Here is a 22,263-nt window from a genome sequence, read left to right as displayed (position 1 = left end):
AGACTCTGTCACCACATTATAAGTGCCCTATCTCCTACATAAGGAGAACGGCGCTATAATGTAGGTGACAGCAGTGCTTTTTATTTATCTATTTTATATCACGTTATTCGCGATTTTAGCTTTATGCTAATTACTTTCTTATTAGATAACTGGACGTGTTTTACTATTGACCAAGAGGGCGTTGTATAGAGGAGTTTATGATGCTGACCAATCGGTGACCAATCAGCGTTCTCTCTATTCATTTCCTCAGCGCATAGGGATCCTGCTAGATCAGTATGTGCTGTCTTATACTGACACATTAGCGTTACTGAAGTGTTTAGACAGTGAATAGATATCGCTTCCAGCCAGAACGGGATGTCTAGTCACAATCCCGATACTTTGTTAACGTTTCTGTGGTACTTACAGCAGAGCTAGCGTAATCTCGCGAGATCACGCTGTAAATGACAGGTTACAGCGAGATTACGCTTGCTCTGCTGTAAGTACCACAGAAACATTAAGTATCGGGATTGTGACTAGACATCCCGTCCTGGCTGGAAGCGATGTCTATTCACTGCCCAAACACTTCAGTAACGCTAATGTGTCAGTATAAGACAGCACATACTGATCTAGCATGATCCCCATGCGCTGACGAAATGAATGGAGAGGAGTGCATGACACTGATTGGTCAGCGTCATACACTCCTCTGTACAACGCCCATTTGGCCAAAAAGTAAAAACACGCCCAGTTGTCCATTAAGAAAGTAATTAGCATAAAGGTAAAATCGATAATAACGTGGTAAAAATTGTTAATTTTTCTAAATAAAAAGCACTGTTGTCACCTACATTACAGCGCCCATCTCCTTATGTAGGAGATAGGGCACTTATAATGTGGTGACAGAGCCTCTTTAAACAAGAAAAACTTTTAGTAGAAATTTTTATTTGAAGATGACTACAAGATTCATTTTTGCTTATGTAAATGTACATTTTTATGTTTTTATTCTTGCAATGTGAGTACTGAACTTGAAATTTTATTTGGTAGGCCAGTAACATCACTAATACACGTCATGTCTTATAAATATTAGTTACTTTTCAGTCCTGTCACTGTCAGCCTCTATCTTGCTAAATACTCTTCTCCTCTAGCAAACTGTGCTGTTAAACTAAAGGAAAAAAACACATCATGTTTCCTTATAGTCCTCTTACCGGTGCTAGGTACTGGAAGTTATTTCTAGGGAGATTTCCAAGGGTGAAAATGTTACAAGTACATATGCATCACTTACACGTCTGAGCCATTTAATGTTTTTCCTGTCCACACGTTGACTGTCTCTGGTCCTCTGAGATAAGTGTGTAAGGGCCATTGGAGTAAATCTGACCCAATGTAATACACGCTGGTCTCCACAGCAATATAGGTTTCAGTGTAGTCACCCATTGACAATAGTGAGTTGTAATGACTCCACAAGGAATGATTACAGTGAGAAAGACTGTCTCTTACTGAATTCCCCTTATGAGAATATACAAAATACTGCTGTAAGGAATGGAATAACGGTGGCTTATGTAGTTTTGCATTTATTCGGTTATTTGTCATTTATTTTGTTGTTATTGATGCACCAGGCAGTGAGTTGTGTAAAACGTGAAGATTTAGAATGCTTTACTGATATTATGTGATAGGCTGACATATTTTTCCCTGAGCATAGGTTTAATGTTCTATGTTTTTCTAGGCATTTTTCCTGCCTGTCTTCCAAATACATGTGCCCAAATGTGCCAGCTGTTATGAGTACCTTATTGGCGAATATAAATGCATTTTATGCTCATACGACAGCTACAACAAATGTTTCAGCATCAGACCGATTTGCTGCTACAAATTTTGGGGTAAGTCGTATTACAATGTATAAGTTATCCAATCAAAAGTAGAGACATAATACATAGGACCTGTCCTTTATTGTTTCAGTGAATTTGCTCATCTGTATTCCAATATAAAAATGCCATATCGCTATAACCTTCCATTGTTTTTGATGATTAAATATTTATGCCCATGTTTAATGTTATGGATACCGCTACGGTGTCATTATGATCGGTGGTGAATCTGACCTCTGGTATCACTGCCCATCCTGAGAATAAGGGACGAGGTGCACAGCGGGTAGATGGGAGTGGTGCTGTGCAGGAAAAACTGTAAAGGTGGTGCAGCTCTTAACTAGCATTTTGGCCCCTTCACTATGAGGATGGGTGGGGGACCGGGCAGTCAGACCCCTTTACCAATCAGGCAACTTATGAATAAGTTGTGATGCAACATTCGAATGTACAGTACAGTAATAGTAAATATAGCATTGTACATTTTTCGCATATATTCAGATTTTAAAACAATATTAGATAAAGTGACAGATCCTGGTCATGTGCCTGTATTGTAATGAAAGGATTGGCACAATTGCCCAACTGATGTCAGCCTTACTATTGTTCTATTTATTATAACCCAGTCTTACAATTATAATATCCTCCTTATATTTATATTAGTATTTAGTATATTAATATGCTGTATTTATATTAGTATTGTGATAAGACTTATAGATACAGTACAGCAAGAGCATCTTCAACACAAATGCCAGTCAATAGTTCCATATGGATTGATAAATATTCTTTTCATTTTCACAGAGAGAAAAGTTTATAAAGCTCTTGGATCAGTTGCACAATTCTCTGCGAATTGACCTCTCAAAATACAGGGTAAGTAGTATAAGTCTTTGGTATGAGAATTGGTTGTATTTTATATTTAGTTTCATAATAAAACAGGCAATTAGTTCAAGCAAAGGCAATGTAGGGGATGGAAGATAGTCATATGTTGTCAATAGGGGGCAGCACCAATGTGTAGCTGGCAAGTCGGTTAATTCCATAATTTCTGATACAATATATTGTACATACATCTTGTACATGTCTGCCAAGATGGCTATTAATGGTATAGAAAATGTATTAACCTTCATCACGGTTTCTTACATATTAGTACAACTGTATTAGTATTGGATGGATGCACAGCTGATACCTCTTTGTCATGTACAATGTTATATGTTGAGTTTATGGCTATATTGCCCTCTCTTTACATGAATTCATTATTGTGGATTCTATTTATATATCCCTTTATTTGACACATTTAATTAACGTGGTAGTCTTCATTACACATCCCTTTGTTATATGCCCTATTATTGAGATTGAGTTTGGGGGAGGGTTCCTATTTGCTAAAGCCGAGCACGACATGATCCTGGTCCATTCTGTAGGACTACAGAGATGCCATGTAATACTGTAACATTCGATACATTTTTTTTTTACTTAGCAAATATTTTCTTGACCAAAAAAAAATCCTAATACAAATTTATATTAGAATAAAGCTATGACAGGTAAGGCTAACTCTTTTCTTTTCATTCAGGATAATTTCCCAGCTTCAAACCCAGAACGGCTTCAGGACTTGAAGTCAACTGTGGACCTGCTAACAAGCATCACCTTTTTCCGTATGAAGGTAGCATACATTATACTTCTTTTTATGTCTTTCCAAAGTCATATTACTGTTGTCAGAAACAGAAAGCTTTCAGCATCTCTCAATGTGTCATGTTTATTGCTCTCTGGCAATTTCAGTCTGCTGTATCTAGAGTTACCAGATGGATTGTTTTTCTTTCAGTACTACATGTTTTTTTGTGTTCTTGTATTACTATATTTATACGGCTATTGTTTTCATTACTGCCATATCCGAGCAGCTTGTTTACTAATTGAAGATCTTTTGATTGACTACGACGATGTGAATCAGTAGATTATTTAACCAGTTGTGGACTGCCCATACACTAAAAACGTCCAGGCGGTCCACACCTATCTCTGCCAGGACGTTTAAGAACGTCCTGCAGAGTCACACTGTTTGCCACTCCCTGGTGGCTTTTAGCTCTGTGATACAGATGTCTCTGTACAGCTGTATTACTGAGCTTTACCCGGAGACCAATCAGTGTGATCGCCGGGCATGTGATTGTCGTAATAGTCTGTCACAACAATCACAATACTTCTCCCCTCGTCGCTTGCCTGCCAACGGTAAGGAGCTCTGTGATTCTCTGTGACAGCTGAACCACGGATCTTTACCCAGAGACCAATGAGTGGTGTGGTCTCCAGGCATGTGATCGTTGTGGTTGTGACAGCCTGTCACAATGATCACAGTAACGTTTGTAAGAAAATAAGAAACTTTTCTCTTAGTTGTATCGTTTCCCTCTCTGGAAGGTTGTAAAACACACACACTATTTTCGAGAAATATATTTCTATCTATCTTATCCATTATACAGATATTATTATGATAATAATTATCTTTCTATATCATATATATAGATATATATTAAAGCTTTAGGCTGGGGCTACACAGCATCTTTGGCCGCGACACGGGTCACACGCTCAAAGATCGTTATGTCCCGTAGCCTACATTGCAAGTAATGAAAGTCAATGTAGTCGAGCCATGACAATTGTAAGAAATCCAAACTGTCATATCATGGTAGCTTGCAGGTCACAATGCAACCACATTGACTTTCATTACTTGCGGTGTAGGCTATGGGACATAGTGGTGTTTGGCTATGCAACGTATGTTGCGGCCATAGTCACCATGTAGCCCCAGCCTTAGGGTGATTTTACATGTGGCGGATTTGCTGCAGATTTTACCTGTGGATTTGTGCAATTAAAGTCTGCAGTGGATTACAGTGCATTTTACAAATCTCATCCACATGCTACAGATATTTTACGCTGCACATTTTGTCACTTATTTATGTGGTTAAATGAATAGCTTGGGGGTCTACTTTCCATAAAAGAGTCATTTTGGGGGTGTTCATGGTATTTTGGCACTTCACAATATCTGTAATGGTTGTATAGTGTCGGCTAACCAGCTTTGAAAAATGTGCTCTTCAAAATCCATTAAGCTCCACCTTGCACCCAGCGTGTAAGAAATGCGCACACATTTAGTATTGCTGAAGTCAGCAGAAGATGCCAAAAATGTAATCAGGTGTGTTTACCCAATGGGATGCACCAGATGTAAAAAAACAAAAAAATCTAAAAAAAACACCTAAAATCACATATTCACATTTTTTTTCTTTTTCCTCCTATATATTAAAAAAAATCAAATATATCACTTGTTTTTTTTAGACATTATGGAAGCACAATATGTTCTGAGAAACACAAGACCAAATACATGTAGATTGGTAGAGTAATAGAAGAACAATTTGCTTTTAAATTGGCACATGGCTAAAACTTGAAAATGGGCCTTGTCAGAAAGGGGGATAAAGCTTTTGGTCAGGAAGGGGTTAAAAGGTCACTCATGATATTACAATTATTAAATCATAACAATAGAACATAAGCACATAGATAGATAGATAGATAGATAGATAGATAGATAGATAGATAGATAGATAGATCATTTGGAAACCAGAAGAAGTTATTACAACCTATTCTGCAATATTGTACAAAATTACAAGTTGAAAAACATAAATATAAACATCAGCTAACAAAAAAATAAAATAAAGCGGACCCTGCCCCTAAGGGCTAACAATCTTTAGGGGAGAGGTGAAACAAAAAGGTACAAAGTACTGATTATATTCAGTAGACCAGCCATTTGTACTTACACCCAAAGAATATAAATAATGCTGCATGAACCAGTCGCCCAGCCAATATCTCTGCCACCACAGATATAAAGTGCACAGTGATACAAAGAGCATAGCAAAGTTAATAGAGAGCTAAGGATGGAGGTATAAATCAGGCTAGATTCATACCACGTCTGAGGTTCATGGTCAGAATATATCCTGGAAACATGTTCCAAAGTATACACCCACATGCCCATAGACTTTAATAGCAATCTTAATCAGAAGTCAGTCTGTATAGGATCATGAGCTATTTTTATAATTGAAATTAAGTTATGTAATGAGTTTTCAAAGCAAATTGAAAATTATGGATCTTAGAAATTGATGGACTATTAGACTAGATCAGTGGTTCCCAAACTTTCTAAGGCAGAGAATTTCGTTTGGGACCCCCCACTACCGTACTTAGCCTCATTTAGTCTGACGTATGTCAACATTATTCGTAGCTAGATGCCGGTACTTAGCTCCATTAGAAAAATAAGAAGTCCCTGCAACATCAAAAGCAATGATAAGTGTGCGAGCGGGGGATGATGTGGACTCAAGGTATCCTGCTGATGTGCGTCGCTGAGGCCCGACTATGATTTTGGGTCATGTGACCCGACACATCCACCAGTGGCATAGCTAGGGGTTTTGCACAGGGGGGTTGAACACATCTTAGTGGGCCCCCCACACAGTACAATCACCCCTTAGCGGCCCCCATACAGTGTAATGCCCTTATAGTTGCCCCCACATAGGATAATGCCCTAACAACTGTCTCCATACAGTATAATGCTCCATAGTGCCTCCACATGGCATAATGACCCCTTAGTGTCCCCACATAGTATAATGCCCCTAAAGCTGCCCCCACGTAATAATTATTCTATAGCTGCCCCCATACAGTATATTGCCCCATTGCTGCCCCCATTAAGTATGATGCCTTTATAGTTGCCACATACAGTATAATGCCCCATAGCCTCCCCCACACAGTATAATGCTTCTATAGCTGCCCCATACAGTATATTGCCCCATAGCTGTCCCCTCACAATATAATGCTTCTATAGCTGCCCCCATACAGTATATTGCCCGATTTCTGCCCCCACACTGTAGAATGTCCCCATTCCGTATAATGACCCCATTCAGTATATTGCCCCATAGCGCCCCCTCCATACCCAGTATAATGCCCCCATATTGCCTAATAAAAAAAGAATAAAATAATTACTCACCTATCCCTGTTCTCACCACAAGTGGAGGAGATCCCTCTGCTCCTTAGGTCTGTGCAGTGTTTGGCTTGGCACAGACAGGCGCGATTACATTACTACATCGTGCCTGTCTGCGCCGAGCCGCTCACGACATAGTGAATGCTGGAGCAAGGAGCTGTCATCTCCTTGCTCCAGCATTGGATTCAACTGTATCTGCGTCCCGAGGATGCAGACACAGTTGAAACCGGGACATTGGTGAGTGGCTCGCGACCCTCCTGAAGGTCTCCACACGACCCCCAGTTTGGGAAACTCTAGACTAGAAAACACATAAAACAACGGGTAAGGCATAAAAATGGAAGTGAGAGTTTGTGAATAGGGGAAAGGACAGCTGATGATCATAGCCAATTGGAGAGTATGAGAGATGTGATGTAGGGATGCATGTGGGGGGCTTCATATACTAGTAATAGAGTTGTAATTGTAATCTAAAAGAAATGGGTTATAAGCAAAAAGAATGACAGACATCAGATGTGTTGAATGAAGGTGACATAATTATGGAAAGGATTCCTTGTGAGGAATAAATGGCAGGTGTGAGGGTTCTTACCTGCACTGATACAGCTTGGTAAATTGCAACCATGTGAAAGTACGACTAGGTCAGGATGGGTTTTCAGCTTGTGAATGTAAGCAATGAAAATAATATTTTTATTCACTGATGATACGCAGAGATATTGAAGATGGTGAGGAATTGAAACACAAAGGGACTCATAAATCAACTCACATATAAACACTGATTGGATGCTATGTATAAGAAGTACACATTTTCTGTGAGTTTTGATACATGAGACAAATAGTATATTAGAACTTTTTGTAACTTTTTATTGTACTGCACAATGAATAATATTTTCTTACATAAGACTACAAACCCCTTTAAATATTTCAAGGATTACAATACATCGCATTGAATACACATTTCTTAAAATTATATAGGAATAAGAAAGACAACTGCGTGGGTTTAAAGAAAACTGTTACTCTAGGAATAAATAATTGTTTAATGCATTCTAAAGTAAAATGATAAAATAATGCGGGTGCATACATCACTATTTACTGGGTGCATGTAATTATTTTGTTATGTAAAACATGGTAGAATTAATTTACGGTATGTATAAAATCCTTCCTTTTAGGTTCTTGAACTTCAGAGTCCTCCAAGAGCCAGTACAGTGGTGAAGGACTGTGTGCGGGCCTGCTTAGATTCCACGTACAAGTATATTTTTGTTAACTGCCATGAGCTCTATTCACAATTACTGGACCAGGTAAGGCTTTGTGTCTGATTTTATTACATCTTCAATTTTTAATGTGTCTGAGATACATTGATAATCTGTGTCTTTTACAGTATTATTTATTGCAGCATCAAAAAAGCGAATTAAAGCGACTGTCCAGTGTTCCAAGTGGCAGAGCTGCAACTTGAGCTCCCTGGGCCCTAATGCATAATCAGTAATAACCCCCCCCCCCTTACACGCGCACACACGAAACACTGATGTATTAACCAAAGTGAAGTAAAGGAATAATAGTCACAGCCATATCTCAGTGCATGGATGATGCACATGGTGATCTCACAGTACATGTATAATAAACCATAAGAACTCATAAAAAAGGCACACAGTAATGTCACACTTCAGTAATGGTCACACTGTAGCTCATTCAGATGAACGTGAATAACGTCTGTGTGCTCCGCAGGGAAATCACGCACAGCACACGGACACATTGATTTCAATGGGGCCGTTCACACATGCAGGAGTTGTCACGCAGCGTGTCTCTGTTGCGTAAAACTCACTGCATGTCCCATATTGGTGCATTTTTCACACACCTATTGCCAATAGAAGTCAATAGGTGCATGAAAATCACGCACAGCACACGGATGCACATCCTTGTGCTGTGCGTGATTTACGCTTCAATTCAATTGAAAACCCCCAAAAAAAGATGTGCTTTGCGATTGCGTGAATAACACATGCCCTCGCAAAGAACACTGATGCATAATGTACCAGATTCACGCGTGTTTTTCACGCGCGTGGATCTGATACGCTCGTGTAAATCTAACCTAAAGGGATAAAGCTGGACTGACCGTGATGTCACAGGAGATGGATAATAAATTCTGTGAAGTCAAGGGAAAGAGTTATTGAAGGGTTAATTGCTAAAGACCACGGTGATGGCACAGCACAGGGATAATAAACACAGCCTCATAACAGGGATTAGAAACACAGTGATGTCACAGTACGGGGATAATTCATGCAGTGATGTCACAGTACAGGTGTAATAATAAAGCGATAAAGTTAAAAGACAATGCACACAGTTATGTCACACTACAAGAGTAATAAACACAGTGATGTCACAGTACAAAGATGACAAGCACTGGTACACACTTATGTGACAAAGTGGCTGTTGGGCCCCCTGGGGCCCTCCTGCAACCTCGGCACCTGCTTTTGTTATACCTCTGCCAGCTGAACAATTGTTCAGTGGCCTATGTATAAGAAAAAAAAAATTATTGGTTAGTGTTAAAAATAAAAAACTCTGTGTCTTGGCATTTTTTTTTCCCTCCCTACTAGTGCAGAGTGAAGAGTGTAGTCAGACAGAGCCACTCTTCTATTCTGCTCAGATTGAGGACATTTGCATTTATTACAGCCATATGTCCTTTAAGTAATAATCACAATTATAGCTAAGTGGGTTCTCCTGATGTTAGAAATTGATGATATCTTTTTCTCAACCTGAGACCAAGCTAAATGCTGTATGGACATGTAAAAAGTTTAAGATGTGTTAAAGGGAATGTGTTGCCAGAAAAACATGTTTTTTTTTTAAAAATTAAACATTTAGTGTGTGGGTGGTTAAACATTGTTCAAATTTTTTTTATTTTTTTGCACGAGTCCAGGAAATATTATAAATTATTTCTAATTTATAATACTACCCATTTTTGGTCACTAGATGGCGCTTTTCCCAAAATTGCAGCATTGCAACATTGGGTTAACAGCCCTCGCTCTAGTGAGCTCTCAGCATCCCCCCCCTCCTTTATCCTGGCTAGTGCCGGGATAAACGAGGGGTTTGAACGGTGTAACCTCCTACACTGTGTGTCGCCATTTTTTGAGCTAACCCACAGTGTAGTAGGTTTACATACAGTAGTAAACACACACAAACACGAACATACATTGAAATCTCTTACCTGCTCCTGCCGCCGCGGCTCCCTCCGGCCCGTCCGCTCCGTTTGCTGCCGCTGGTGCAAGTGCAGAAATCCGGAAGCCGCGACCGGAAGTAGTAATATTACTGTCCGGCCGCGACTTCCGGTCCACAGGAAAATGGCGCCGGACGGCGCCAATTTCGAATAGGACTGTGTGGGAGCGGCGCATGCGCAGTTCCCACACAGACGCCGTACACTGCAGTCAATGGGACGGGAGCCGTTCGCAGTCCCTATGGGACTGTGGCTGCCGTATTCCATGTCTGTATGTGTCGTTAATCGACACACACAGAAATGGAACAAAAAATGGCAGCCCCCATAGGGAAGAAAAAGTGTAAAAATAAGAAAAAGTAAAACACAAACACACAAATAAATATAAAAGTTTTTAATAAAGCACTAACATCTTTAACATATAAAAAAATTATTTCTGATGACACTGTTCCTTTAAGGACTGAATATAGACAATTAATGCGGAGCGTTAATAGAGCATGGTATAGATATCCATATGGCATGGTTTGCTTGGGGATTACATTCAGGCAGATTTCAAATGTAAAAGTTAGCAGCAATTTCTAAACTTCACAGTAGTTATGTAAACGAGTGAATAGAGAACATTTCTTACTATATTTCTAAGTCTAGTGTACTGTAAAGGCAGACTGCAGTGCTAGACTTGTATAACTAAAAATGTAATATATATTTTCTCTACTATGTCATTTCTTCTCCAACCATCACCTTCATCCTTGTCTCTCCATGATCAATACATTTCTTTAACACATCCAGACAATCCAGTAAAATTAAATTTTTTGGGTTTCGGAGCAAAATACCAAGTCCACTCTGATTTTATACATTTGCTGATTATTACAAAGTTCTGAGACACAAAAGCCAAAAGGAATTTCCAGCTAGAACAATGTATGCACAGTCTTCAATCCGCGCTAGTAATACATTCAATTATGCAGTTAAATTGAGTGAAAGACTTGCTAAATGAAACCAGCAGCTTCCGTCCTTTGTGATTATGAGTATGGACAAGTTATGCCTTATGAGCAAAAGTCGCAGAAATCTTTGAATTTAGTATCCCCTCAAGTGAAAAAAAAAGAGTTATAAGGAAATAAAAGGACATTTTTAGGCACTAACATGAAAGCATTGCTAGTTGCTAAGGAACAAATGAATGAACTGGAGCATATCATAGCTTAGCGCTCCAGACATAATATTGATACACAACCGCAGATTGTGACGTTCATTAAAATATGCTAATTGAGCAAGTCTTCGCTGTCAAGGAATAAAGACTATCTGCTGATTATTTGTATGTATTACGTGGCTGTACACGAGGAAATGAGGTAATCGACATCACAACAACAATAACTAATGGGGACGGACTTGCTCGTTCTCCCTTTGGGTCGATACCCCTGGACTTTCTGTAGCTGCAGGCCCATTGAGCATCAGTGCATTAGAAGTGGCAATGTATATATTATACATGATGCGCTGCGTTAAATAGTGCATCACCATAAATATCGCATCTCCATTTTATTTTTATTGAGTCTGTTTATTGAGCGTTGCTTATTGACTGAATTTTGACTAATGAATGTTATTGGCTAATGCTTTTTGCTATTTAGAGGTATTATTTTTTTCTAGTTTATATATTTGATCGCCTATAGGTAAAAAGATATAACACCCTATTGGTTTAATAATTTTTGTAATGTAATGCAGCCTTAATGGAAGAATTTGTAAAATGGATGGCTTAAATAGAAACATTCCTGGCAACACTCCAGCGATATCCTATGGGTTTAATCATCAGATCAGGCCACCTTTCAATGGTTATGTACAACTTTTGGTTCATTTTGTTTTTGGTTTTTATTGAAATTCATTTATTTAGTGAAAAAAAAAATCACTTTTGTAATTGACTTTTATTTATAAAAAAATAAAAAATCACACAAGCACATAGAAGCTGTAGAAGCCGTTCTGAGTTGCACTGACAGCTCGGCTGACAGCGGATCCTGTCTGCTCCTGAGCGATTTTCTAAGCTCATTGCAGATCAAGTCCAAGTAGAACTAATCACTAGGCCGGCTTCACTATAAAAAGTGATCGTCATGTTGAGACACGCCCTATTAATTGCTTTTCTAGACTTTTAGGACTTGTTTTCCCTTTTTTTCTTTTCCACTTTGTCTGCCTTGTTCTGCGGTACTGTCGTCTGATTATGTACTTCGCCATCTGACTCTTGCAGACCTTCTGCTTGCCTTCTGATTCTGCTTGATTATGAGTCTCTTCCTTAATTCTGACTTCGTTATGATTCTGATTCTGACTTATTTTTTTGTCTATACAAAAAATGAATAATTTACTTTTATACAGATTTGGCATGGAAGTCCATGAGTTTCAAATTACTTTCGCTATGTTTTGTTTCTATAATCTGCCATGGTCCAAATGCTACATTCCTTGCGAGGGGGCAGTGCTATCTGCTCATCTTGTTGTTAACTGGCAGCACTGGAAAGAAAATTAAAATAGATATATTAGAAGCGGTGATGATAAAATATCACTCCTCTGTAAATAGGCTTCCAGTTATTCTGCTACTCATGAACCCAAACTCTTACTTAAAACGTACAGTCAGTGGATTTCTTCTTCAAGTATCCTTCAGCAGCCTTTCTAAACATTGCTCTTATTCTTTTTTTTATTTTTATGAAATTATGACAGGGTTTTTTAACACTAATAATGCACAAGGACTGTGAAGTATGTAAATTTGTATTTGATCAAACTTTAACTGGTTGCCTACACAAGACGAAAATGCTCGTCCTGAACGGTAATTCGCGCATTAGGACGAGCATTCTTGTCTTGTGTGACAGCCAGTGTCCACGCGCGATCGGGAGTGGGGCAACGGCTGTAATACACAGCCCTGCTCTAACGGCGGAGAGAAGAGAAACATCTTCTCTCCGCCATTAACCCTGGTCGCCATGAAAGCTGATCGCGGCGTTCAATGTAAATAAGAGGAGGGGGAGTGCCCTTTGATCGTGTCACAGAAAATCCCTGTGATGCGATCAAAGCCTATAATTGTATGGCCAGACAGCCCATGGTCCATTGAAGGACCCCAGGGCTTTCTGACCATATTTCCTGTTGTTAGGGCATACTGAGATATTCCCTAACAACTGCCTGTGTACAATCGGTACACAGGATAATTTTCTGGCATATAGATATACGCCAGTACATTACAGTTAAGAAATCAAAATGAAAAATCCCTTTATGGGATTAAAAAAAAAAGTTAAATTAATGTAAAAAAAATTAACGTTAAATAAAAAAAAAGTTCAAAAATACTCAGAAATGCAATTTTTTTTACAATAAATTAACTTTTTAAAATATAAGTCCAAAAACATTAAATAATATAGACATATTTGGTATCGCCACGACCATAACAACCTAAACAACAAATGTATAATATTATTTATGATGATCGGTGTATGGTGTTAAAAAAAAGTATTTACAAACTGCAGTAGAACTGCTTTTTTTCTGCATTTTCGACAAAATGAAAATTTATATAAATTAAACGATACTGTATTTGTACCAAAAAATTGTACCTACATAAAGTACAACTCGTCCCGCAAAAAACAATGTCTCATATAACTACGTCGTACAAAAAAAAACAAAAAGTTATGAGAGTCAGGATGCAAAGAGGGAAATATAAAAAAATTGTTCTGTCCACAAGGACAAAATTGTCCGTGTCCTTAACGGGTTAAATAATTATTAGTTGGGTTAGAAATATCAACACATTTAAAGAATGTATTATAATACAGTGGATATGTTGTTCTACATTTTCTGGTAAGCGCAAAATACTTTACGATATTTCCATATTCTTCATTTGGTTACGTTTCATTAATTCAGGGACATGTTAATTAAAACAATAAAATCCTGTGAAGCAATTTCTATGAGTCGTCTATAAAACTGTACCTGGAGCATAGTGAATTATGATGAAGCATGTAATGACATGTGTAATATTGGGTTAATCAAAGCTAGTGTCTTGAAATAGACCTTTCCTGAATGCAAGAAGTAGAAATTGGAAATTAAATTGGCTTGGCCTACAGAATCCCTGGGGATGTCAATAATTATTTCTGTACAATTCAATTTTTATATCTTCAGCTACTTGGGGTCATACTATTAAAAGTCTGATATGGTAAAACATACCATCACTATCACATTCTAGCGTAGCTTTTCCTATAAACATATAATGAACATTTATATGTTGTTAACATTGGGGAAGATTAAGGTGTTTAATATGAAAAGGAATTTGGTTTATAAGAAAGGGGAAAAAATCTGGCACAAAATAAGCCAAATCAAGATCAAGCAAGATGCACCAAATTTATCATACAACGTGATTTAATACGTCTTCTGACTGCCTGGTCTAAGTTTACGCTGTCTAAATCTTAGACGTTATTAGTAAATCTGCCTCATGTTTATATTCATAGAAAGGATCTGTAGATTGCCTGGATTAAAGAGGGTGTATGAGATTATAAATAAAAGGTCTGCCTTTTCTTTTGAAATATCACCACTCTTGTCCATGGTGTGTATATGATACACAGTTTAGTCCAAAATGTATCTTTTATATTTTATAGTTTAGTAGTGTGGTAACTAGATATGGGAGAATCAGCAAAACTTATTTGGCTGACGTTTTGACAATGGGTCAATTTCCTATTACGTATCCATATTTCCCCTCAGAATTAGACAATTGAGGCAGAAATAAGAATCTACTTCTACCTCCAATTTTTTTTATATGTGGGAAATACGGCTCCGTAATAAGAAAATAGCTTGTTGGCAAAATGCTGGTGAAAAGTATGTGAAGGTTTCACTCATCACTACTGTTATATTTGAGGCTCAACTATAGTCCCATATATCTTTTCTTTCTGATTTTATTTTTGACTCCACAGTTTATATGAACTTCTACATACCGAGTCGTCCATTGACTGCACTTAAATTACTTTCCATGGCATTTATTGTTGTATTTTTATGACCTGTCAGTTACACAGGCCATAAAAGTATGTTTGAGGGGGAAAACATTCTTTGAGACCACCTCCCCTACTAAGACCACCACCCTTATTAATACCACCACCCTTACTAATACCAAGTGGCCCAAAGTCCCCATTCTATTCCATAGAATTTATCACACATTTGGCTTTTTCTGGCGCCCTCACTCATACTTTTCTCTCTTGTAATTCCGAAGTGGGACTTATACTTCACTTTTCCCTTTATTATATCCACCAATCTATCTCCGACCCCGTTCCCCTGTTATCCACTTTTCCTTATCATCTTTTCCGGGGGATTTGACCCTCTTTCCCTTTTATCTCCCTTGTTAGTTTTTTTCCTACCAAAGGATCCATATACAAACTTCATTCTACCTTCCTTCAAACTTTCTGCAATCTTCTACATAAAGGTACTTGCACTCAAAGATCCTGTTTAAATTGTCATGACATGGAATTTTTGCTTTATATTGCGACTGATATCTTGGTGTATGCACACTGTTATTTGTCTAGGAACACCTTAACTTTGTTAGTAAATATTTTACAGTTTTAATAAAATGTCAGAATTAAAAAAGAAAGATTTTATTTTGCATGTTCGAATTTACTGATCGTCATTGTCACTAGAAGATTTGTAATTAGGATTCAGAAAATGAAAATGTCTATTTAACCACAGAGCATTCAATACTGCTCAATTCTTAATAGTAAAGATTGACTAAATTGAGAATAATTTAGAGCTTCAATTTAATTCTGTTAATAACAATCTAATGCATTAAAATAGTGTGCTACCCTTGTGGAGTAGGATATGGATGTTTTTAGGTTTTTCCATTTATGGAGGTATAGAAAACAATGCAACTGCTCACATGTTGGCATTAGCCTCTTTGTTGTTTTTTTAAACCACGTACACCCCGCCCTTATTTCTGGCGTCTACTCTATTCCAGCACTGTCATTTTTATTGTTTTTGGCCCTCCTGTCATCCCACTATGGCTCCTGCTCCACTTGGCATCTAAAAGTGGAGCAGGGCCCATAGAGGAACAACGGGAGGGCCAAAAAAATAATTAAATTACAGTGATTGAGAGGAAACCAGGAACAAAGGGAGGTATGTGCTTTAAAAGAAAAAAACATGACAGGTCCTCTTTAACCCCTTAACGACCAAGGACGAAAATGAACGTCACGGTCGGCTGCTAGTTCCCTCACCGTGACGTTCATTTTCGTCCGCATTTCAAACTGTCACTCTATGTAAACACAGAGTGACAGACCCGCGCTGACATTTGTCCCCGACAGCTGAGACATCAGTCTTGCCGGACAGCGGACCATCGCCGCTGATTTCGGCAGTTAACCCCTTAAGTGCGGCGATGGATTGCCGTCGCCGCATTTAACTGGTTTGAAGCACATCAGCAGCCCCCACGAAGTGATCGTGGGGGCTACCGATGCTTGTCACTGCAATCGGAGGTCAGATAATGACCTCCGGGTTGCCATGCACGGAAGCCTCGGAGGAACAGCGTCCGGGCCGTTCCTCCTCTGCTTCCTGTCAGTGTGACAGTCACGTCACAATGACAGTTAGAGTACATTACACTACGTGTGTAGTGTAATGTACTCTAGCAGCGATCAAAGCTGCAAGACTAAGTGTCCCCTAGTGGGACAAGTTAAAAAAGTAATAAAAATGTTTTAAAAAAAGTGTAAAAATAAAAGTTATAAGTTCTATAAACACTAAATGCTTTTTTCCCTATAATAAGACTTTTATTATAGAAAAAAAATGAACACGTTAAAAAAGTACACATATCTGGTATCACCGCGTTCGTAACGAACCCAACTATAAAACTATAGAGTTGTTTTTCCCGCACGATGAACACCCCAAAAAAAATAAATAAAAAACTACGACAGAATCGAAATTTTTTGGGTCACCACCGCTCCCTAAATAAAGAATAAAAAGTGATCAAAAAGTCGCATGTACCCGAAAATAGTACCAATAAAAACTTCTATCCGTCCCGCAAAAAACAAGCCCTTACACAGCTTTTTTGACTAAAAAATTAAAAAATTATGGCTCTCAGAATATGGTGACACAGAAATTTTTTTTTTTATAAATAAGTCATTTTATTGTGCAAACGCTAAAAAAAAGGACCAAACCTATATACATATGGTATCGCCGTAATCGTACCAACCTGCAGAATAAAGTAAAAATGTCATTTATAGCGTACGGTGAGCGCGGCAAAAAGAAAACCTAAAAAACGGTGTCAGAATTCCTGTTTTTTGCTCAGGATTGCAAAAAAATTTAATAAAAAGTGATCAAAAAAAATCGCATGTACCCCAAAATGGTACCAATGAAAACTACAGATTGTCCCGCAACAAATAAGCCTTCACACCACTCTATTGATGGAAAAATAAAAAAGTTATGGCTCTTGGAAAGCGGGGAGTGAAAATCTAAAATATGAAAGCAAAAAATGGATCAGTCCTGAAAGGGTTAATTCATTTCTAATGAAAAAACGTATGACAACATGTTGGGTATTTCCGTACTCGGGAGAAATTGCTTTATAAAAAAATGGTTGTTTTTTTCCTCCTTTATCCCTTGTGAAAATGAGAAAATGCAACATTTTAGTGGAAAAAATGTTGATATTAATTTTCGCGCCCTAATTCTAATAAACTCTGCAAAAGACCTGTGGGGTCTAAATGCTCACTATACCCCTAGAAAAATTCTTTGAAGGTTTTTCCAAAATGGGGTCACTTTTGGTGGGTTTCCACTGTTTTGGTCCCTCCAGTGCATTGCAAATGCGACATGGCACCGAAAACCATTCCAGCAAAATCATAAATTCAAATGGCGCTCCTTCCCTTCTGAGCCCTGCTGTGGGTCCAAACAGCAGTTTATTACCGCATATGGGGTATTGTCGTAATCGGGAGACATTGCTTTACAAATGTTGGGGTGCATTTTCTTCGTTATTGGTTGTAAATAATAAAAATTTCTATGTTGTTTCAGAAAAAAAGTACATTTTAATTCTTACAGACTAATTTCAATATATTTAGCGAAAAACCTGTGTGGTCAAAATGCTAACTATACCCCTAGATAAATACCTTAAGGGGTCTAGTTTTCGAAATGGGGTCGTTTATGGGGAGTTTCTATCATTCTGGCAGCTCAAAGCTTCTCCAAATGTACAGTGGGGCCTAAAACATTTTCAAGCAAAATATGAGTCCTGAAAGCCTCCGGGTGTTCCCTTCCTTCCTTTGGGGCCCTGCCGTGTGTCCAAACAACGCATTAGGGCCACAATGTGGGTATTTTTGAAAACAGGAGAAAGAGGGTGATAGATTTTGGGGTGTGTTTCTTCATTTTCATGGTCGCTTTACAAAGAAATCGGTCTTCAAACAAATACTTTTATGAAAAAAGTGAAATTATTTTTTTTTTTCACCTGCTATGCATTAAATTTAGCAAAGAACTGTGGGGTCAAAATAATTACTATACCCCTAAATAAATACCTTATGGGGTCTTGTTTTCTAAATGGGGTCGTTTATGGGGAGTTTCTATCGTTCTGGCAGCTCAAAGCCTCTCCAAATGTACAGTGGGGCCTAAAACATTTTCAAGCAAAATATGAGTCCTGAAAGCCTCCGGGTGTTCCCTTCCTTTTGGGTCCTGCCGTGTGTCCAGGCAGCGCATTAGGGCCACAATGTGGGTATTTTTGAAAACAGGAGAAAGAGGGTGATAGATTTTGGGGTGTGTTTCTTCATTTTCATGGTCGCTTTACAAAGAAATTGGTCTTCAAACTGATACTTTTATGAAAAAAAGTGAAATTATTTTTTTTTTCACCTGCTATGTATTAAATTTAGCAAAAAACTGTGGTGTCAAAATACTTACTATACCCTTAGGTAAATACCTTAAGGGGTCTAGTTTTCTAAATGGGGTCATTTGTGGGGGTTTCCACCATTCTGACACCTATGAGCCTCTGAAAACCTGGCTTGGTGCAGGAAAACAAAATGTACTTCAAAATTTATAAAATTATTATTCAATTTGTAAGTCCTCTAAATTACTGAAAATTTATTTTATTTTTTCAAAAGTGCTGCCAAAATGGAGTAAAGAGATAGAAATATATATTTAATTAAAAAAATTGTCCGAGTGTCGGCCGATAAAATCGGCCGTTTCTCCCGGCCGGTTTGCATCCGTCTTGCATCCGTTCCGGGTCAGGCATATCTGGACAGTGACATCAGGGGCAACTCCTGAAGGGGAATCCTCCCGGTGATTCCACTTCAGGAAAAGCCCCTGTCGTCTGTGTCCATTTATGGACACTGAATGTTACTGGCTTCGCCTTGTGTGGAATCCCCGGTCACAAAGTGTTCGTGGATTCCGCTTCAGGAGTTTGGACAGAGACAGAGACATCAAGCGCTCTGTCCAGGAGCAGAATCCCGGGAATTCCGCTCCTTCAGGGAGCTAAAGTGGGGCTAGCACATAGCAGAGCAGGGAGATACCTCCCTGCTCTGCTATAGTGGCGTCGCTACAACAGTAGCAGCTGCTAGCGGCGCCTTCGGCCATGGAAGGTGTTGCCGGGCCAGGGCGCTTTTAAAACAAGCAGGGGAAGGGAGCCAGCGCAGTGCTTCTTTCCACCTGCTGTACACCCGGGCCCTGCCACACAGTACCCCTGTATACAGCACCCCCACATTGTAGAAACTTACCTCCAGCGTACATTGATTCGTTCGAATGGCATAAACTCCTCCTCCTCCTCACATGCACTCTGTTCTGTGAGGAGAGAGCAAGCGACGGTAGACACATTACGGTGATGGGCGTGTATCACCCGGCCCCATAGACTATAGTCTATGGGAGCCGGGCGGCCGGGTGAACGGCCGAAAATAGGGCATGTCCCAGTTTATTGACGGCCGGTTTTCCCGGCCCGTCAAAAAATCGGTCATGTAAATAGCCCCATTAGGGGTCTATTAGTCCTACTGCAGCCGGGTGACAGACGTTTTATGAACGGCTGTCACCCGGCCGGGAAACCCTGTCGTGTGAATAAGGGCTTAGCCTTGTTTATACATCGAAGATATGACTTTTTGGCTGAAATTCTTCCATGAGGACCACTTCTGGACAGACTTCTCCAAATAGTATATAGGGGTACCTGGGTCCTACTGGTTTCTGCCAGTTCTTAGCTGATGGCACTTCTGGACATTTTCCGATTTTGAAGATAAGTAAGCATGATGGGTCTTTGATCTGCTGCACTAAGTTTCCTTGGCCGACCACTGCGTCTACGTTCCTCAACCGTTTCTTTGTGCTTCTTCAAAAGAGCTTGAACAGCACATCTTGTAACCCCAGTCTGCTTTGAAATATTTGCCTCTGAGATACCTTGTTGATGCAGTATAACTACCTTGTATCTTGTTGCTGTGCTCAATCTTGCCATGGTGGACCTGTGACATGAAACAGTCTTCCACAACCTCACCTTTGTAGCAGAGTTTGGCTGTTTCTCACCCAGTTTTAGGTCTCCTACACAGCTGCTTCTGTTACAGTTAATGACTGTGTTTCAACCTACATATGAAAATGGTCATTATCACCTATTTGGTATAATTGGTTTGTCATACACCTGACTATAATCCTACAAAACCCATGACTTAGTGCAAATGTATCTAGAAGATTTGATGCTGTTTTGAATTGACTTTGATTTAGATTTATTTTCTGTTCATTCGCTTTGTAGTTTATCTGATAAAAAGAAAAAAACCTGTTAACACTTTTATTTTTGAAAGCATTCTTACTTTGCAGCATTTTTCCTTTTTCTACAACTGTTTAAAACTTTTGCACAGTACTGTGTTTATCCTACCGAGCTCCCTCAGAATAATTGTCCCCCGAATGTTCTCCATTCAAGCTATGTTAGGTGTTGAGCACAATATGCATGCGTCTTATCACTTACAAAAAACTTTAGTCCACATCCATAGTTTTGACAGTTAACCGATACATGCTGATATACAATCCATATTTCTTATTTATGGTAAAATCCACTTAGTGGCATCTATAAGAAAGTTCCACCTTTGACTACATAGTGCTGTGCTTGATAATGTATGAATGAATGAATGAATGAGAGGCCGGGCTTAGCATGACTCCCCACACGTGAGGCAGTGTTATCTGTGGATATATTATTTATTAAGCAAAATAATGTACAGATCCCCCTAGCGAGGTAACCATCATATTACACTGAAACCTAAGCAAAGAGATAGTGGCAACCTTTCAGTCATGTGCACCTGTCCCCGTTTCTTTGCTACTTTCGGCTTTTGTCCTGTTTGTCTCAATAGTAAATATCACCCTGTTTCCTCTCCATATATATGATAACTAATTGTTCTAGTTTTGGTCTATTTATAATCAATAGCTCCTTAGATTTGTCCTTAATAATATAATAATGCAGGTGAAATGTAAATACGTGCTTGATCCTACCTTCCTTTCTTTTGGAAATACTTATAGCATTCCCTGTATAACAAATACAGTCTCCACTTAGCAATTGGACCTTTTCTAAAATACTTCTTTTGTATCTGAAAGCCTCCACCACTTACAGCTTTTATCGCCAAAACATTGTTCTCATATGACGCCCAGGGGTATAGACCTGCCTGCGGCAGTATTCCTGAGCTGACCAATCTATGTCCAGCTGTATCCCTGCAGCATATCGGCATAGCATGGTAATGGATAAAGCTATTAGTTTACTGCTACAAACAGCTTAGAGACTTAGGGTAAGAGGCTACAAAGTGCTTCCAACCTATATTATGAAATATGACCTAAGCTTTACTACACGCTCTTCAGGGCATACCCCAGTCCCAGTTTTTTCTAACACATGTGAAAGTTCCTCCTGTTTCCTGTTTTATTTGAAAAATAATCTCAAATACTACTGCTCTATTCCAAAGTTATTTTAATTACAGTAACAGAATTTTGTTTAGTAAGCAATTCTACATAAAAAAGCTAATTCTGCCTTAATTGCTTCTCCAAACAAGCATTTTCTGCACTCAGGCGTCATACACGATCTTACCCGAAGAGAATACAGTTTTATTTGTCTTCCCAAATGATGTTGCTTGGTTCTCTGATGAGATAGTACTGGATGGTAAAGTGGTGATACTCTTCTGCTTAAGCTTGAGGCACAGTGCGTAAGTGGACCATGGGCTGAAATTTTCACAGTCAAAAGGTCAATTTATATTAATTGCTGAAAGTGCTGCACCAGGAGCAGGCAGTTATACTGGTAAAACTAGGCAACTAATCCTTTGCTTTGTGTTCCGAGACTGAAGGCTGTATCTCTAATTGCATTACTGTCCTAAGAAGCTTTCAATCTATAG

The 22,263-nt window shown here is 38.8% G+C and overlaps 1 protein-coding gene across 1 annotated transcript in view; it reads left to right on the top strand.

The window, feature by feature from the left end:
- The window catches only part of UNC13C (unc-13 homolog C), a 520,481-nt gene that overhangs the window by 267,789 nt on the left and 230,429 nt on the right, over positions 1–22,263 (top strand). Inside the window, exons 15-18 of the mRNA XM_075857981.1 lie at positions 1,694–1,844; positions 2,622–2,690; positions 3,385–3,474; positions 7,965–8,093. Coding sequence (XP_075714096.1) covers positions 1,694–1,844; positions 2,622–2,690; positions 3,385–3,474; positions 7,965–8,093 — 439 coding nt within the window. The remainder of the gene's footprint in view (positions 1–1,693; positions 1,845–2,621; positions 2,691–3,384; positions 3,475–7,964; positions 8,094–22,263) is intronic.

This window comes from Rhinoderma darwinii, chromosome 3 (assembly GCF_050947455.1).
Source record: "Rhinoderma darwinii isolate aRhiDar2 chromosome 3, aRhiDar2.hap1, whole genome shotgun sequence".
Lineage (NCBI taxonomy): Eukaryota > Metazoa > Chordata > Amphibia > Anura > Rhinodermatidae > Rhinoderma > Rhinoderma darwinii.
The sequence above is the reverse complement of the archived record's forward strand: the minus strand, read 5'-3'. Positions and strand labels throughout refer to the sequence as shown.